This window comes from Perca fluviatilis, chromosome 6, assembly GCF_010015445.1.
Source record: "Perca fluviatilis chromosome 6, GENO_Pfluv_1.0, whole genome shotgun sequence".
Lineage (NCBI taxonomy): Eukaryota > Metazoa > Chordata > Actinopteri > Perciformes > Percidae > Perca > Perca fluviatilis.
In genome coordinates, this window is record NC_053117.1 from 21,660,777 (window position 1) to 21,679,828 (window position 19,052).

The 19,052-nt window shown below is 40.5% G+C and overlaps 2 protein-coding genes and 1 long non-coding RNA gene across 7 annotated transcripts; 2 read left to right on the forward strand and 1 right to left on the reverse strand.

Annotated features, from left to right (window-relative positions):
• The first annotated feature begins 926 nt into the window (after positions 1–926).
• gkap1 (G kinase anchoring protein 1) lies at positions 927–11,315 on the forward strand. Of its 2 annotated transcripts, XM_039802950.1 has the most exons (13): positions 927–1,043; positions 1,442–1,702; positions 2,914–3,072; positions 3,477–3,554; positions 5,133–5,271; positions 7,096–7,124; positions 7,305–7,463; positions 8,430–8,516; positions 8,776–8,839; positions 8,945–9,015; positions 9,121–9,198; positions 10,508–10,557; positions 10,772–11,315. In XM_039802950.1, the coding sequence occupies exons 2-13, from the start codon at positions 1,466–1,468 to the stop codon at positions 10,824–10,826; spliced, it is 1,206 nt and encodes a 401-aa protein (XP_039658884.1). In that variant the 5' UTR covers positions 927–1,043; positions 1,442–1,465; the 3' UTR covers positions 10,827–11,315. The 2 variants fall into 2 exon arrangements, with proteins under 2 accessions (XP_039658884.1, XP_039658885.1); XM_039802951.1 differs by lacking the exon at positions 10,508–10,557.
• A 115-nt stretch (positions 11,316–11,430) lies between these two features.
• On the forward strand, positions 11,431–18,288 carry LOC120560432 (ubiquilin-1-like). Of its 4 annotated transcripts, none has more exons than XM_039802946.1 (11): positions 11,431–12,003; positions 12,138–12,280; positions 12,886–13,013; positions 13,146–13,408; positions 14,037–14,177; positions 14,284–14,452; positions 15,784–15,905; positions 16,163–16,246; positions 16,677–16,792; positions 16,933–17,083; positions 17,789–18,288. In XM_039802946.1, the coding sequence occupies exons 1-11, from the start codon at positions 11,872–11,874 to the stop codon at positions 17,930–17,932; spliced, it is 1,593 nt and encodes a 530-aa protein (XP_039658880.1). In that variant the 5' UTR covers positions 11,431–11,871; the 3' UTR covers positions 17,933–18,288. The 4 variants fall into 4 exon arrangements, with proteins under 4 accessions (XP_039658880.1, XP_039658882.1, XP_039658881.1 ...); XM_039802948.1 differs by having other exon boundaries at positions 16,984–17,083; XM_039802947.1 differs by having other exon boundaries at positions 13,146–13,369.
• LOC120560434 lies at positions 13,856–15,145 on the reverse strand. Its single transcript, XR_005639487.1, has 2 exons — positions 15,098–15,145; positions 13,856–14,446 (listed from the first exon to the last, which is right to left on the reverse strand). It is a non-coding gene; the product is annotated as an uncharacterized LOC120560434 (long non-coding RNA).
• Positions 18,289–19,052: the final 764 nt, after the last annotated feature.

The following is a 19,052-nucleotide window of genomic DNA, read 5'->3' on the forward strand; positions in this document are numbered from 1 at the left end:
TCCATATTCACAATATACTAAAGAATGAGAAGAATGTGTGTTAAATTGAACAAGTTTTGTTCTCAGTTTTTCTTTATAAATTGTCCTTTGTTAAACATGCCCATACCAATGTCGATGTAATACCACAAAATAGTGAAAGCTCTTGCCACACCCAAATACAACACTGCACCTTTCATTTTTCTATTGCATCTTAAATTCCAAGCTCTTCTCCTAGATAAAGACATAAAACAAGTTTTTAAAATGTATGTACATTGTGTGACAATGGGGTATTTCATGCAAAAAGCAACACGTTTTTAATAGTACTTCTTTTGTCCTAACATAGTAGCTCACCTTATGGTTCTCACTAACTGCATCCACTAAATTGATTCTTCCCCTTTTTTAGCTATTAGTTTAAAAGATACAATAAGTTAAAGAAAACATGTTCATCAACCTGTATTAAAATGTAATCAAATAGTGCCTGCCTCGTAAAGAAAGGTGCTTTGTCCTACACCTTTAGTTATCAGCATTGTCTAGCACTTGGCCACTGGATACAATATGTTTTTTGCACTACAGCAGTAATATAAATCTTTATAGTGTTTTTTATGCATTTTATTTTTGATACAAACTTGTTTTCTTTCCGTGTGCACTGTGTACTTATATGTTGTATGTTATATGTTGATTGCTGTGTAAATAATTTTTATATGGATGACGCTTATTACAGTCCAATGTATTAAACTTACTTAATATGCATATCTTACTATTTTGCTTTTGTTGTGTGGGCTCATTCCTTACCACTGGAAAGATTAACCCATGGAGCCAAAACTCTGCATCCCTGTCTACATTACATGCTGTAAATTAGGTGGACAATAAGACACATTGCTTAAATCTATTATACTTTTATTTCCTAAAAAGCAACACGTTTCCTTTTCTTTGTTAATAGTTGGTACTTTAAAGCGAAAGGGCGATCAGCGATCGATGTTATCCTTTTTGGCACCACCGGGCAGCTGTACTCAGGCAATTGCTGATAGCAAACCAACAGTAGCCGACAGCACCTTCACGAACAGGTGAAAGTATTCTTTAGAAACTTTTCTTGTTAGTATTGTCTCTTCAAAACAAGTCAGCACGTATATTAAAAACTAAAGATGAACGCGAGGTCATTAATGTGTGTTTGACTGTCATGCATCGCTACTTTTGCACTTGTTTAGAAGCTAACGAAACCGGCTACAGTTAGCTAGGTTAACTTGCTGCTATGTAACGTTAATGCTAGCAGCCAGACTGCTAGCAACGGTGTGGTTCAAATCACATTACATTTATCATCACGACTGTTAGGATTAAACCGTGCAAGCTGGTGATTTAAACAAAGCGGCTGGCAGATATATAGTCATTTTATTTGAAAATAGGTTGCGACTAAACGCTAACAAGTTATCCTAACTATATTTTTTGTGTCTCCTTTTGTCATCAGTTAACGTTAGTTTTCCTTTTCGAAATGGCATCGTCTGCAATGATCACCGTCCCCACCACCGCCTCCCGCTTCGCCTTGCTCCAGATAGACTCGGATTCGGACTCCGACGCCTCCGATGCGGGAAAGACCACCACCAAAGCCGGACCGAAGCCCCGACAAGGGAAGGCAGGCGCAGCCGGGGGGAAAGCAGCTCAGTGCAACGACAAGAAGAAAGACAAGAAAAAGAAGAAGAAGGAACAGCAGCAGACTGAGGCAAATGAGGTGATTGGCAGGAGTATCTCACGACCCTCTGCTCCATACATATCTGTGTTATAATTAGGTTGTTAGGGGGCATACATGGCTTCAGTTTTGTGACAGACATGATGACTTGTAATTGTGCTCCTATGTTGTTTCACTTCTACCGAAACCACAGAGGGTGGTGCCAGGTACACCGCAGCAGACACCAGAATGTGTTCTTTGTTTTGTTTTGCTCTTTGTTATTTAGAGCAAGTGTTGGCAATTAAATGACGCATGCAAATAACCAATGTTTTAGTGCTTGATAAGACTCCTCACCAACTGCTCATTTAGGCTAGCTAAAGCAACATCATAATTCCCCATTATATGTAATCTGTGATATTAAACAGAGAAAATAAAGCTACTATTTGCATTTGTAAAAATGTCAAGATATGTATAGCTACATCTTTTGTCAGATATGATCAAATTGACCCTGTGCAAGGCAAGGCAATTGTATTTATGTCACATGTTATAACAAGTAAAGTCAATGTGCTTTACATAAAAATTTAGAGCTGATAGTCAATAAGTCGATTAGTCGGTCAACAGAAAAGAAACCTGCAACTTTTTTTTTAAAGAAATGTCAATGTATTCTCTGGTTTCAGCTTCTCTAATTTGAGGATTTGCTACCTTAAACTAAATATCTTTGAGCTTTTAGACTTGTGGTCTGAAAAAACAAGGCATTTGAAGAGATCACCATACCTTGGAAAATGAAAAATATTTTACAACCATTTTTTGACACTTAAATAATGTTAGTTAGTTATGTTAGTTAAAATCATCAATTTAGTGGAGAAAATAATTGTAGGTTGCAGCCCTGTTAAAATGCATGCGCAAAGAACCACTAACCCACGCATAGACAGAACACATTGAAAGTTGACACAGTTGGGACAGATTTTAGGTCATCAGTCAGTTTGTTCCAGAGAGCAGGACCAAAGTAACAAGTAAAAAGTGCCCTCAGTAGATCCTATTCTGGGTACAGTTTGCAAAGCACCACCTGATGAACAGTATAGATCTGACTGGATCAAGTTACGTGAGCAGGAGGCTCTTATCATTTTAAGACTGGGGGGCAGTTGCATCTGTTCAAGCACACACGTGGTGATGGTCTCTTCAGCTAATACTAGAGCAAGGTACCGTTCATAATTGTAGCATTAGTGGTCTTAACAAGAGTCAGTGTTTGAATGAATCTCATATCTCTCTATCAGTTACGTAATCTGGCCTTCAAGAAGATTCCTCAGAAGTCTTGTGCCCCGCCTCCCTCTATGACCCTGTCAGGAATAGCCGGTGAACTTCTCAGTCCTGCATCAGGGGACCACCCTATACCTTCAGAGGGGTGGCAGCAGTGGAAGCAGAGGGACGAGCAGGTAAGAGACAGCAACAACAATAAATGTGTGAGCTAGTGAGCCATACTGTAGATAAGGTTCTCTTTATAATTGACGTGCCCTTCAGGAAGCCCTATTACTTTCAGCTGTTTTAGTAGAGCTGTTCAGAGTTCTGTGTATGTCTGAATCACATTTAGAAATTATTAACAGATTTTAGATACAAGTACTAAACGTGACACCTTTTCTTCACCTGTTAATGGAAACTTGTTGGAGGAAGTAAGTGCTCCAAATCCTGCTTTGTTACAGGCATTAGGAAAGAGCAAACGCATGGCATGTTGTTTATTGTCTTTCCCTGATATAACTGCATTTCAAACTGTTCATGTCTTTCCTTGCAGACTGTACCAATTATTTGTCTCAAAAGGGTGTTCTTTCTCATTCCTCTGTAGATAACCTCTGAGCTTTATGAGGCTGACTTGGAAAAAGCCTTGATTCTAAGTAAACTGGAGTATGAACAAAACAAACCGGTAAATTACACACACACACACACACACACACACATAATGTAACTGATTGTGTTACAGGGGCTTATGTATCGTCTTGTATGGTAGCCGGCAACTGAATTAAATTGCATCGAAATCGTATCTGGGCAGACTTTGTGATATCAGTAAATACATATATTTACCCCCCTAGTTCCTATGTTTGTTTGAAATGGCATGGTTGCCTCGTAGAGCTGGGCGATTTATTTCCCTAAAAAAATCGATCGTCTATTTTCCCCCCCTTCTATTTAAAACAAAATAACTGCGAACTGTAAATATATTTTAAAAATATATATTTATTGTATTTAATTAAAGTGCATCAACATAAACAAAATTGCAAAGGCAAACCCTTTCTCTAACTGAAAAGTCACTGTGCAGTGTGCAACAAAGATTGTTAAACATCCAAATTATTTATACTGTATAATGAACCGTAAAACACATGTAAGGCTGCATGGTTCAGCTTGACCACAGGTCAGTAGTGGCAGTGTAAAAGTCAATTCCCTTCAACTTGCTTATTATCTTTTGCCGAGTGTTGTTATACAGCTGAGGAAGAGCAACGTCAGAGAAATACTTGCGGCTAGGTACTGTATATCGAGCGTCCAAAACTTTCAGCATGTTGTTAAACCCTCTCTTCTCAACAGAGTAAACTGGCAGCATATCCGTAGCTATGTAGAGGGTAATTGCCTGACTACTACTGAAGAGGGGGAGAAAAAAAATTTAAAAATCGATTTTTTTGAAAATAGGAATCGATTTGACCTACCAACTCGATTTTTAAATCAAATAGATTTTTTCCCAGCCCTATTGCCTCGTAAAGGTAAAATCATTGTGAATATGCTAAATCATCACTCTCGTAAACTCATTATCTGATCTGATCAGCTGAATCCAATTTCATAAGAAAAGACACTACAGCACAGTTATTTTGCCTCGGACACACAAAAATACACTGCATTGTTTTATCCACTTCATGCTTGCACATTGAGCAACTAGGCAGGTGCCACGAAATAGTTCAAAAAGATGTTGGATATATGATACCAAAAAACATTTCAGCTCCTTTTACAGATTGTTCTGTTTCAGTGGCTGTAGAAATAAATGGAAGAGAAAATATCAACACTAAAAACAGACATTAGTGTTTACCAAATTAAACTATGTCTGCCTTTGCACAGCATAGTTTTAAGTATAACAACCGTTTTGTTTCAGCCTGTTCTCCAGTCCATTACTTGTTAAATTAAACAATGACTATGATGTAAAACTGCTGACTTTAATTTGAAGTTGTACAATGTTCACCCAACATGGATGGAAACACACCACACATCCCTTGAAGCTGAAAGTCAGCCCTTCGACCTCATACTTGATTTATAATCCACCGTGCTGGAGTAAAGCCAAAGCAATGAAGAACCCATCACTGTTTTTTTCAAACCACATTATATTCCTCTAAATGATTTTAGCCAGAAATGTTGAATTCAGTTTTATTTTAAAGGCATATTTAATATCTTTTGTTATGAATAGTTATTAGAAGTTATGAACCTTAATTCTAAGATAAAGTCAAATTAATCTGCTTTCACTTAGCTCAACAACACAAACGCATCCTCACAGAAGGCACCTGGAGGAAAAGAGGGCGGAGGGAAGAAGGACAAAAAGAAGAATCAGCAGGCAAAAGATAAAAAGACAGTTTCACTGCAGGACTTCCAGGCTGAAGGCAGTGCAGGTGAGAGAAACGTATTGATCAGTTTCAAAAGCCATCACTCTATGATCTTGTGTGCTGCAGTCTGTAGCTCAACAGGCTCCCAGAATCCCTTTCTGAGCATGACCTCAGGAGGGCTTTCAAGCATGTGAACACCAAAAAAGCAGCAGGACCTGACAGTATCAGTGGGTGGGTCCTCATACTATGTGCTGACTTACTAGCGCCAGTGTTCACAATTCATATCCATGTGCTTCGAGAAGTCCCATCATCATTCCTGAGCCCAAGAAAACGACCAGTCTGCCTGATCGAGTCCTGTCAAGTGGCACTCACCTCTGTAGTCATGAAATACTTTGAACGACTGGTCAAGGATTACATATGCTCCTCACTACCCAGCACAGTGGACCCATTACAGTTTGCCTACCGTCCCAACCGATCAAAAAAACATGCCATAGCACACATCCTCCACACCACACTATCTCCCCTGGAAAAGAAAGGAAGCTATGTGAGATTGCTGTTTATTGACTACAGTTTAGCATTTAACACCATAGTTCCCTCCAGGCTCATCACAAAGCTGAAGGACCTACGATTCAACACCTCACTGTGCATGCTGATCCTTGACTTCCTGACAGGAAGACCCAAGGTGGTTAGGGTGGGCGGACACATCTCTTCCACCCTAATCCTTAACACTGGAGCACCCCAGGGCTGTGTTTTTAGTACCCTGCTGTAATCCCAGTACACACGACTGCGTAGCCACTAGGGCTGGGTATCGTATAAAAATTTTTGATACCAATACCGTTACTTTGATACCGGTTCCTAAACCATACTTTTTTGATACCAATTTTATAAAACAAAAAGAAATTCCAACGTTACGGCGCACTGCTGGTTTCAGGACAACAACCTACTAATGAACGTCCGCAAGACTAAAACGATGATAATAGACTTTGGGAAGAAGCAGGCAAGGAACTACGCCCAGTTTTCCCTCTCATGCTTAACAAAATAAACGGCTGTTTATTTTGTTAAGCATGAGAGGAAAACCTGTATTTTTACCAGTGTTTCCGCAGTCAGGAAAGAAGAGTGTGTAATGACGACGATTCAACACGCGCCGGACCTGTTCATAATGAGTGAGCCGTCGCTCTGTGAGTAGAGAATCCAGTTTGCAGTGTAGTTCAGACACTTCACTGATAAACCAGAGAACTGTACAGTAACAATCGACTTTATGGTCAAAGAAAGTTTTTGTATCATAAACATTTAGTCCATTGCTCTCCCTCTCTCCCCCTCTTGTTATTAGTCTGTTAATGTTGTGGAAAACGACTAAACTATTTTATTTATTTATTTTATTATAATTATTTTTCAGATAAAGGCCTTTTTTAATTAATATGGGCTTTTTTATTTTTTTTATTTTAGATCATTTTTCATTTACGTGTGTTGCAGCTGTATATTTTCATACAGTCTTCGCATTTTATTTTGATGACTGTTTTACTAAAAGTGTTTGTTACATCTCACATGTGGCTTTGACTTAGAACTGAACATTTAGATCACTTTGTAAAAAAATACTTTTATGTATATGTCGTGTATCACCATTCAGCTGAAAAATACCAAGATATGACTTTTGGTCCATATCGCCCAGCCCTAGTCCTGATGGGGCGCATCACTCCCTGGTACGGAGACAGCACCGAACAGGATGGCAAGGCTTTGTGTGGTTTGTTGAACATAGAATAGGCGAATCAAGCACAAGGAGCTGATGGGATTAGATTTCACTGGAATTGTACCTCGTACGATTTCATGTGTCAAAAAAAAAAAAGGATTGATTGAGTAATATTTATGTCTATGTACTTTGTGTCTTTGCAGAGCATTTGAGTAAGAAACAAGAGAAAGAGGTGAGCAAAGTCCCTGAGCATCTTTATTTTTCTTAACTCCAGTCGTAAACAGCGGAACATTATTTATTGTATATAAATATTTAAGTTACCCGTCAATAATATGCATGTGTTTGATTGGGGTTAAATATCATGTATGATGAGGCATATCCCTTTTGAAACACTGACCTCACTCCCATCCAGGACGGCAGAGTGGCTAATGTAGCGTTGAGAATTGGGCAGGAGGAGCGTTTTTTTAACAAGCTCGAGGATGACGTCACTCGGATTGTCCAACAGGAGAAGAGACGGGAGCAGTACACCAACAGTCATGGACAAGAAGTCGTCTCAATAGAGCACGAACGGGTAAGTAGACAGGCGGAAACACACCAACAAACTATTGGTCATCTGTCTGTGTGTATTATGCCTCAGGTATCTACAGTACATGAACAAGTCTTGCACGTATTGTAATTTTATTTGAATTTACATTTTTTAATCTGGCACATCACAAAAAGAACCGATCAGCAATGCAATTTAAAATTCAACAGTCAAAGGTGACTGTTGTTTTCACCTGTACTTTTTTGGTAATATGTCTTAAAGCGTAACTTCTTGATATTAATGAACGTCAGCTACATTCAAGCCGTTGCCAAATGAGTTGCTACAAAGCTAATCAAGACTTTCAGCTCCACAAAACTCTCTCTGTATTTCTCAGTATGGTTATGTTCAGAAGATCGTGGCATCCGGCGACTTTCCCGCGTAGAAACTTGAGTAAAGATGATTACCTCTTCTGAAGAATCCATCATGTTTTTTTAATCCTCCGTGTCCTCCTTGGTAACTAGCAAGTGCATGGAGGAGTGGTGGGGGCTGTGCGCGATCACGGAAGGCTTGTATCATGTGGGCGCGCGGACGGTGTTGTTGTCATTACTTAGAATTCCTCAAGGGGGCGGCAGAAAGTACACACTATAGCTTTAAATTTATTTCTTTAACTTACTTATCATCATGCCGTAGAAGTTTACATCACACATGTATGCAGGAAACTTACTGAGAGAAAACCGTGACTTACTGGAGATTTGGGTGAAGGTGAATAGTTTTATTGTACGGAGAATTTTTGACCTTTCAACTACATTTTCTTGAATTATTCCTAAAAATACACGGCCCACTTCTTTCCCTTGCCATTTCACACCTGACGTTTATATCTGTTAAGTTTGCCCATACAGCAGTGTCTTTACATTTCCCAGTGATTTAATAAACACAACATATAGCAAATATCATCAGCTGGGAAAAGTATAAATTTGTCTTGACTTGCTCTTTTCTACCTGTCCTTCCTGTTAGGACCCCCGAGCAGAGCAGCTGAAATACGATCTGGAGAAGAAGGACGAGGAAATTGATAAGCTAAAGAAGAACATCTCACAGTGGGAGGTTAGCAGTCAAAAGCAGTTTCCCCATCATTTTGTAATTTCACCCTGATCTGCCAAAAAAATGCTAAGAAATATCGATTTGTAATATAACTCTATATAGAATAAGGCCAGTCCATCTTTTTCTATTTGATATATTTGCTACTGTTGGTTACAGCCATTTTAACACACACTGTTAAGTAAAAAATAAGAATTTAGGCAATGATGATTTACTTGAGCGGATTTTGTCAGTCATCAAAAATGCTTACTTCTCAACTCTCCAGGGGAAATACAGAGATGTAAAAACAAGAAATTCTCAGCTGCTTAAGATGCTCCAGCAGGGAGAGAGTGAGTTGAACCAAGATTACACTAAATAGTCCTTTCCTTTTCCTTCTGTCCCAGTGAAGATTCAATATGATCTGTCTGATGTTTCATGATTTTTATCTCCTTCAGTGAAAGATAAAGCGGAACTCCTTCTACAGGTAGAAGAGCTACTACACATAAAAGAAGAACTGTCATTACAGGTGCGTTATGGTCGGTAAAGACTATGAAAGAGGGGACATGTTTGCGTGAGATATTTGTACATTTAGGTGCATTTGAATTATTTGAATTCAGTTTTATTTATTTAGGTAGCGTCACTACACGCTGCCCTGGAACAAGAAAGGTCAAAAGTCAAAGGTCTGCAGTCAGAACAACCAAAACATCAGGTGAGAGTTCAATTAATCACTCACTTTTTTTACTTCTGATTAAAGTGTCCTAATGTCACCGTAACAAAGAAGAACTGGACTCAGATTCAAGTGTTGAGTTTTAAGCCCAGTTCAGACCAAAGATTTGCAACAAGACCAGTTGAAACTTGCAACTACTTGCAATGTGCCCGTCTGCAGCGTTCCGAAACCTGCCAGTTTACACCTATGCAAGGAGACGGTGTATCGTCTCCATAGCAACGACTCTCAGGCATTCATACTACTCGCTACCTTAGTCGCTCTTAATGCTACATCATCTTCTTATTGAGAATCGTGCTGTGATCCCGAAACATGCTTCCCATTGAAATACGGGAAATTTCGCTGGAAACTAACAGAAGTTCTTTGCTCAGGAGAACTTGGCATAAATTGACACACAATCGCAAGGTAATGTAAGTCAATGGAGGCCAAACGGCGTTGATAAACACGCTAAAAAGCGATTATGCGCCTTGATAACACGTCAAAATGGCATACGAATTGGCGTGTCATACATACGCCACTTATTGAGATCAGTCTGTTCATTCTAACTTCCGACTTTTCAGGCTTTTTTATAGCTGGATATAACTTGTAGCGTCTTAAAATATGAATGAGGATAGTGAGATACTTGCTACAGTTGCATTTCTAGAAATGATTAAACTGCGAAAACATAAAAAAAAAAAAGAGACCGGGTCGAGAATTTGGAACCACCCATGGGTGCTTCAGTGGAATACCCTGGGGGTTTATGCAAATGTATACCGTGAACTTAAGACAGGAGATCTCCCCTCTATTGTCAGCAGTTCCGTCGTTTGGAGGAGTTGGTGTCACCTCTAATCGGCAGAGAAAACACTATCCAGACAGCATTTCGCCAGGGGAACGGCTGTTGATAACGCTGTGCTTCTTCAAAACCCTGTCATTTCTACCAGCTGAAAGTTTGTAAATGACTTGACCAGCTGACTTTGTTATGAGCTGATTGGCTGTTGAAATGAGTGACGTACGTTATAAAACCAGGCACTGGCGACTTGACAAGCTGAGTCACAGGCGACGCCATCAGCCGTCTTGAGTCGAGCTGAGACGACCCAGTTCACACTACTGCAACTTTTCCCTGCAACATTCTCAAACCATTTTCTCATCACAAATCTCTGGTCTGAACGGTGCTTTAGAGAGACAAAATGCTCTTGTACATCTTACTCTGTGAGATGCCACATGATCCATTGTGAGGGTGTGATTGCCTAGCTGATGTTCATGTGTGTACATTCGTGTGTGTGCACATGCATGCTCCTTCTTTCCCTTTCTGTAGAAGAGACAAAAAACAGCCAGTAAGTCAGGTGAAGTGAGAGAAGTTGCAGTGTAAGTAAATCGCAGCACAGAAATACAGTAATAAAAGTGTAATTCAGTTTATTACAGTACCCAGCTAAGGTCAGAGTATAAGTAAGCTGAGTTTCAGTTGAGACTTTTTTTTTTTTCACTGTGTAATTTTATTGACCTATAACTTAGGTCAATAAATACGTTGTCGTACTAACAATAAATAATTGTATACTTTCTGGACTTTTCTGGTTGGCAGGGAAACAAGAAAGGGCGGAAAGGCTCGGAGATGGATCTATGAAGGTCCCAAATGATAAAGACCTTAAAAGCAAAATTAAATAAACCAATGAACAAATTAAGAAAAACACAACTGATCATAATCAGGGTTCTCCTTCCTTATTTTATTTTTCTTTAGCTTGGACTCTGTCAGCATATAATGCATGCCCCCTTAATTACACAGACACAGATACACATACACACACACACACACACACACACACACACACACACACCCCACACAAAACACACATATAACACACTCCAGAGGCAGCAGGATGTATTACACAGCTGAACAAGAATTACAGAAGCTTCTAAAAAAGGTTAAGTTTAAACTTTGTGTTGAAATGGTGGCTTGGCACAATGTGCTGCCCTCTGCAGGCACAAGCATTCATAGTAGGCCTACTGTTGAAGGCTCTGCGCCTGTTCTTTGTTTGGGTTTTAATGCCAAAATGACAGAACTTGACATGTATGTTTTTGTTTCTTTTCTTTCTCACAGTTAAGTAAATAAAAACGTTTTCAGTTTCCCTTTTTTGTATATTGTCATAAATGTCAAAATTTTAGAAAATCGAAGCATCGATTTTAGAAAATGAACCTGAAATGCAGAAAAGATAGATAATATAATTTAGCTTCTGGGCCCGTAGTGCAACCACTTTTGAGAATTTGTGATAACATTTGTAACCCTGTGAAAATGTTTTAATGTGTAAGGACATTTTAAAAAGTTAAATCCGACGCATGGTCTTGGAAATATTATTACTGGTTTTGTGGTGTAGCCTAATAGGTGTACTATAGGCCTACTATCTTTAAATTAACTCAAATTACATATATTGAATTAAATGATTTAATCAGACCGCTCGCAGTGGCCCCCATGTAAGGAATTGTACATTATAAATTGTAGGCTACCACAGATAATATAAAGGTGTAGGATTTGTATCTACACCACCTGCGCAGTCCGGTCAGAGCTGGCACTCGTTCACACAACTTCCTGCCGAGTCATCGGGACAGACGCGCAGCTCCGCCCCGGGACTCTGGCCTCCTCCAGCTCCGCTCGTCCTCATTGGCAACAGCGCAGACAGGACGGAGATGTCCGCTGCGGGGAAAGGTGAACCGACAGCACCGGGTGATTGTCAAAGGTCTGAAACGATCCACGTCGCCGTGAAAAGTCTCACAGAGAGCAAAGACTTCACCGTTAGGGAAGGCTGCACCGTCAGACAGGTCAGGAGAACAAACGCACTGATGCTTGGGTGCTGTGTGCATAAAATGGCTCGACTTGCGCTTAAACTGTATTATGTCTTGTTTCCATTCCGCATTTTGGCTGACAAACTGTGTGTGTGTGTGTGTGTGTGTAGCTGAAATGGGGTGTAGCAGAGCGCCTGGGAGTCCCGGCAGAGCAGCTGGTGCTGAGCCACTCCGGCCGGGTGCTCGAAGGGTCAGAACTCCTGAGTCATCTTAAAGAACAAGATGAGTCAGTCTGTCTCTGCATGATCCAAAGGTAGGCCTACACAGAAACCTCTATGGAACTGCTGGCTCACACATTAAAATTTACAGTAAAATGTGCCAAGAAATGGTGAGCAGTGTATTTTACTAGTCTACATGCAGCATGTGGATATAGTTGGTCTGAGTTTTAAGTGTTAACCTCCTTTTTTAAATAAGTCACATGTACTTTTGTGCACTATATGGTCAGATAATCAGTGCTGGTAAACCAAGACACCTTTGACTTGAATCTGAAAATCGTACAGAATGCCAGTAAATTTGCAATGTCACTTTAAGATAAAAAATTAAGCACTGCTAAATATGGAACTGTACCATATATTTCCTTTGTTAAAAAAATGTTCCTCTTCAGTCCCTTACTAGGGAAGAGTGGCACATGTTTGTAAGCCATAACTGACCTGTTATGGCATAGTAACAAATGGAAATGAAAAAGGATTGAAATTGAAATGAAATTATTTTACCTAATGGGCAAATGCATGATTGATACACAGTAATCAGCACTAGTGTCAGATTCCATCAAATTAGACTTAAGTCCAACACCTCCACAAGTGTTACGTTTTTACCATAACTGGATCTCTAGATTTAGTTTCAGTCCTTTCTTCTCAGGTCTCAGCATTTATCTGCTGCGACCACCTGTGATCCAGGTTCAGAAATGGTCCAGTCGGAGCTCACAGCCCTTCTCGATCCTGACCCTGATAGCTTCACACCGTCTCCCACCTCTCCCCTTTGTCTGGGTAAGAACTGCAGAACACAGGAACTCTCACCTTCTTTTTCCTGTCCTCTCTATGTGGGCTTATACACTGCTGCTGTGGGGTGATCAGATCCTACTCAGCTCTGGTTCTTTTGATCTGATCTCATTTCCATAGTGGAAGGTCTGGACAGTCTTGGCCTAACAAATAGTGGGCCTGGCTTCTTTCCTGCACTCCAGCGTCCGATGGAGAGCCAGCTTCTGGCTGACCCGGAGATGATGTGCCGTGTCCTGGGCAGCCCCTTCGTGCAGAGCACCCTCTCTACCTACAGCCCTCAACTAACGAGACAGCTCATTCTATCTAACCCCCAAATTCAGCAGCTCCTGCAGACAAACCCAGAGGTGGGGGATATCCTTAACCACACAGTTCTTATCACACAGGTGGGGATAAAAAGGCATGAGTGTGTGTTTGAAGTACAGATTTGTTGTGAGTGGCAGGGTTTAGTGTGCCAGAGCGTGGTCACGTGTACGGAAGAAGATTATGACCACGTGAAAACATTTGAGTTCTGAGTTTAAAGTCAGAATTTGGAGGGGAAAAAAAGTCAGAATCTGACTTTTTTTTTTTTTAAAGCTTAAAAGAAATAAAAGATTTTGACTGAAAAAAAGTCTGAATTTAAAAAAACAAAACAACTTAGACAGAAAAAAAAGTCAGAACTCTGAGAAAAAAGTCAGAACTCGAATACATTTTTCACATGTGGCCCTAATCCTATATCGTACGTGTGCCGGCATTATGCAGGTAAAAGTTACTACTTATATCATTTAATAACTGTCAAGTTCTAGATTTGATATAATAAAAGGCTACATGGCAGAAAGAAATTACTCAAAATATGTCATTTCAACATGTCTTTTTATTCATGCTTTAGGATTAGGACAGGTGTGTGATAAATAGTCAAAAGAGGGAAAAGAATTGTTTTATATTTCACTGCGATTTGAATATAATTGCTCGCTCGTTGACTCATTTCTTCCACTCAAATGTTCATTATCTTCTGGCTTTTGTTTCCCTTTCCAGGTGACGGAGCGTGTCAGGAACCCTGACATGATAGGGGAAGTGATGCATGATGAAGACAGAGCATTAGTCAATTTGCAGCCAGAGCAGGAAAACCCTGAAAGCATCACTGGTGATTCTGATGGGTTTCAGAAAAATGTCCAGGTTTGGAAATGATGTTTTCTTGAACCATCTGTTCTGAGAATGTCACACTTATCTTCTTGTGTTTTCAATTTGTTGTTTGTGGTGTCTCTTCTCTACTCTCTCTCAGATCCAGACAGGAGCACCTCCAGTGGTGACTACATCATCTGGGACTCAACAGCCAACTGAAAGAGAAAGCAACGAGACTCCACAGGTCTCCAGTCCCTCCACGGATCCTCTCAGAGAATGGACCGCCACGGCCAGAGTTGACCCAAACCCTCAGAGCACTGTTACTGCAGGCACGAAAATACAAGCATTTCATCATTTTAATTGGCTAAACCGGAGATCTTCAACAGGGGGGTGAAGGGGGGGGCCTCCAAATTATTGTTAATATTTGAAAGGTTTTTCAAATTAAAATGTCATAACGTGAAGCCAACATATTATTAGCAAATATAAATCCCCACTGATGATAGGCTTACTGGCCTATAGGTAAGGTAGTCACTAAGATACAGTACATCCACAGATATAGTATATCGTAAGGATTCACTGTTCCACATGTATGTGTAACATTAAAGCTGCTGTAGGTAAGATTGTGAAGAGCCAGGACTTTGCTAACAAATTTGAACATTGACAACTTCTCAGTCCCTCCCCCCTTTCTGCTGCAGCCCAAACCATCTCCTAAGCCCCTCCCACACAAGGGAGTTTGACAGAACTGCCGGCATGTCAGACAGACAACATTTTCAATAACTAAACACTAACACAATGTTAACTTTACTCACCAACAGTAAAACGATGCTAACTAGCAGGCTAGCGTTAGCCATTTCAGCATCATATCTGACCGACCACTGTGCAAACGTTACTATTCTCCTCGCCAACGTAGCTTTGTGGACTTTTGACTACTAATAACCAAGTGAAAGATAAATCATTCATGGTAATTATGTTACCTGTCGAGAGGAAATGTGGCTACGTCTGCATCGTTCTTCAGATCTTTAAAATCCCGGAGCTCACGTCACCTCTGAAAAGCCACTCACCGGAGTTTTGGGAAACCTTTCTGCAGCTCGTGCACGGGGAAGGGGGAGGGGAGAACGCTATGTATGCGTGTAAGTGCCTGAGCAGTGATTGACAGGCAGATAGACACCCCCTGTGGCCCTGATTGGAGAAAATCAACCGGGAGCGGTGGAATTTTACCAATCGCAGTACAGGTTGTAGGAGGTGCCGGAGGAGCTGGATTTTTTATGTTAGATAATTCATGTAGTTCTACTGGAACATAGGGTCAGTTTCAGCAAATGTGACAGAAAGTTAGTTTTATAAGACTTACCTACTGCATCTTTAAACGATGATTTAGAAAATCCTGCCGACAATTATTATTTTAATAGCTTAGTATTCTGTGCACTAAAAAGGTATGTAAAGGCTTTAGGCCGCCCTATAAGTTATTGTAGGCCCAGGTTAATATGCAACTTCATTTTATACAATATTAGTAGTAGGGGGTCCCTGCTCCGTCTCTCTTTCAGTTAAGGGGTCCTTGGTTTAAAAAACGTTGAAGACCCCTGGGCTAAACTATAGCTATACATATAAATGTTTCCCTGTTTTTCTTTATCTTGTATCTGTGGCCTCATCCCTCTTTCCTCAGGCATGCAGTCACTGCTAGAGGAGGTCATGGCCAGTCCAGGACTGATGGAGAGCCTGCTCTCTGGCCCTTATGTCAGCAGTCTCCTCAATTGCCTCGGTCAGAACCCTGACCTGGCTGCACAGGTGACTCATACACACTATATGGCTGGATGCAAACACCTAATCAACTTATTTTCACTTGACAACCGCATAGAATTTATTTTTAAGGTTATGTTATTTATGGGCATCTGAATGGCTACAAAAAAACATGGACTGCAATTCAGAGGTGTGAAACCAGGCTCCTCTTTCCCTACTTCTTGTTAACACATCCCCCTAATCTCTCCACACAAATCCTACACACTCAGACAGGTCTTATAGCTCTCATTTCCATACTGTTTCAGATGCTGCTGAGTCACCCTTTGTTCTCAGGATATCCTCAGCTGCAGCAGCAGATGAGACAGCAGATCCCTCTCTTCCTGCAACAGGTTAGTTTACTTTCCTCACTACTAAACACTTTCACTGCTTGCAACTAGATTTATTTATTTTTTTATTGTGATTTTCTCAACATTGGGACAAGTTGTGTGATTGTAAATTTTAAATTGTAAATTGTGTATGATCAACACTCATGTTTTAAAATCTTACATAGATATCCTTAAAATAGATATTTCTTTTGAAAGTGGCTTATGTACTTTTTAGCCACACTAGCAGTGTGTGTTTAAAGGTGGTGATGATGGTCCATCACTGGAATGTTTTCTCATTAAAAGATTTACACATGAAGAGTCAACTTCATCGTCAGATACAGCTACCAGCGGTGTAGTCTTCCATAGTAATCTCCACACAGTCTCCATGCAAACTCCAATGCTTATTGTTTATGATTAATATCTTCATTACTAATGGTCAGTGATACATATGTAGATGCAGAGTCCAGAGCTGCTGTCAGCCATGTTGAACCCCAGAGCCATGGAGGCTCTGCTGCACATCCAACACGGCCTACAGACTCTGGCTGCAGAGGTTCCTGCAGTGATACCTACGTGAGTATAGATACGCAAAATAAACGCACACAAAACACCTCAACCTGAAGATTACTGGTTGAGTTGCTGGGTAACAGCAGTACTATTATGCAAAGTGCAAGAAACCTTTCATGAGTTACCACCACGTGTCTGTCTTGCAGAGCCAGTGTTAATGCTGCCCCGGAGCTAGCATCTGACTCTTTCCTTAACAGCCAATCAGGAAGTGGTCCTCGTGTTGCCACAGTGACAGAGGAGCAGCAGCACCAGTTTGTACAACAGATGCTACAGGCGCTGGCTAACGCCAATCATGGGGTATCTCAGTATTTCCCTATAATCTTGTTGTCTGCTTCTGTAATTTATCTGAACTTCTCCTGGGTTTGAAATATCACCCGAAAATAAAAAATTTAGGCCAAAAGCCAACTGAAAGTCTGTTCTATTATCATCACAAAAGGGAAGTTTATGATACAACATATCCCTCATATTAAACATATAATGGTTCAGTGCTGACTGTACATAGCACACTTTCTTTTCTTTTTTTTAAGTACTTACATAAACAGTACCACACTTAGAGAGTAACTGCACCCAGTCTAATAATCCTGCTTGCAGTAGTGGCCTGACAGGTAGTGGTGACAACATGCTTTTTCCAGTGAGGCACTAAAATACTACTACTACTATACCACATCTGGCCACATTCAGCCGTGATGTTTGATGTGGTCAGAGGTTTAAGAGATGTACTGTATACCTTTTATACCTTTCAACCCAGTGCAGCTAGCATTTTATGACAAGGTTCAATCTAACTAAATAAATGATGTGATCTCCGGAAAGTCTTTGAATCTTTGAAAATCTGTTTGTTGTATTTATTTAGAAAGAGTGATTGACAGATTCAGCAGAGACACACATGAAGTTTTGTCAAATTGTATTTTCTCTCAGAGAGGCACAAGACCTCTTTACTAATTATTTTTCATCATATCATTGTAATGAGTAAGACTTTGAACAACTACTGCCTTGTCCTGACAGGTCCATGTTGAGGAGGCTGAGTTCCAGGACGAGCTGGAGCATCTGAGCTCAATGGGCTTCGGAGACCGAGAGGCAAACCGTCAGGTTCTCATCAGGACTGGAGGAGACCTCACTACTGCTATACAACATCTGCTCAGTCTCTGACACATACACACACACACACACAGATGTTGTTCTGTCCACATATACATACATAAGTGGATGCACATATACCTATTAAATAGAAGCACCCAATACACTAAAACATAATAATATCATTATCAGCAATTACAAAGTGCTTTACAAAAAACAAACATAGGAGACATGCAAGCCATATTCATATTTCTGTACTTTCAGAGACATTAATTCCTTAGCTCTCCTTAATAACCTCCGTCTGCAGTAAGAAATTATATTCAGTCCTAGCTTAGTCTATATCCACGACGTTCCACTTCCGGGATTGCTCCGTTGCTGCCGGAAATTCCACCGGATGTCACTCTTTTCGGCCGGATGTCAGTTTCCTTCCGCTTTCTTTGTGTTGGCATTCTAAACTCCGGTAGATTTATGAGGACTGCTGTTAACTGCTCCTCAGATCTATGCAGGGTAAATCCAGACAGCTAGCTAGACTATCTGTCCAATCTGAGTTTTCTGTTGCACGCTTTTGAACGTACACGTGTTCCACCAAAACAAGTTCCTTCGCGAGGCTATGTTGCAGAGTTACAGTTGCTCCATCGGGCACTTAGCGCCGCCCAAGATGATTGTGATGGGTTTAAAGCAGTGGTTCCAAAACCTTTTCACCACCAGAATAGTCATACATTGTCATTGTGCTACTTATGGATAGAATTATAGTGAAAGTTAAAGTAAAACATTTGTTTCCCCCTGTTGGCTGGGGACCCCCTGGAACCTTCTAAGGACCCCTGGGAACCACTGGTTTAAAGAAATGCCAATAAACCAGAACACCTTTTCCTCCTATCCCGGAATGCTGCGTGGACTAGCCAGACCTTCCTCCTCCGCAGTGCTGTGGAGGAAGGTCTGACAATGCGAGACTAGTCCTACCATAACATTCATCCCCTACCTTAGTACACTTTACACTTGTTTTTCCTTTTTCGAATAGAGGGTGCCACATGCTATACAGATTGTAAAGCCCCTTGAGGCAAATTTGTGATATTGGGCTATATAAATACATTTAAAAATGACTTGACTTGAAAACGTTCAAATATACAGCCAAAGGGAGTGCTTTTGGTTAATATTAGGGTAACAACAAAATAATACAATCACTCTGGTACAG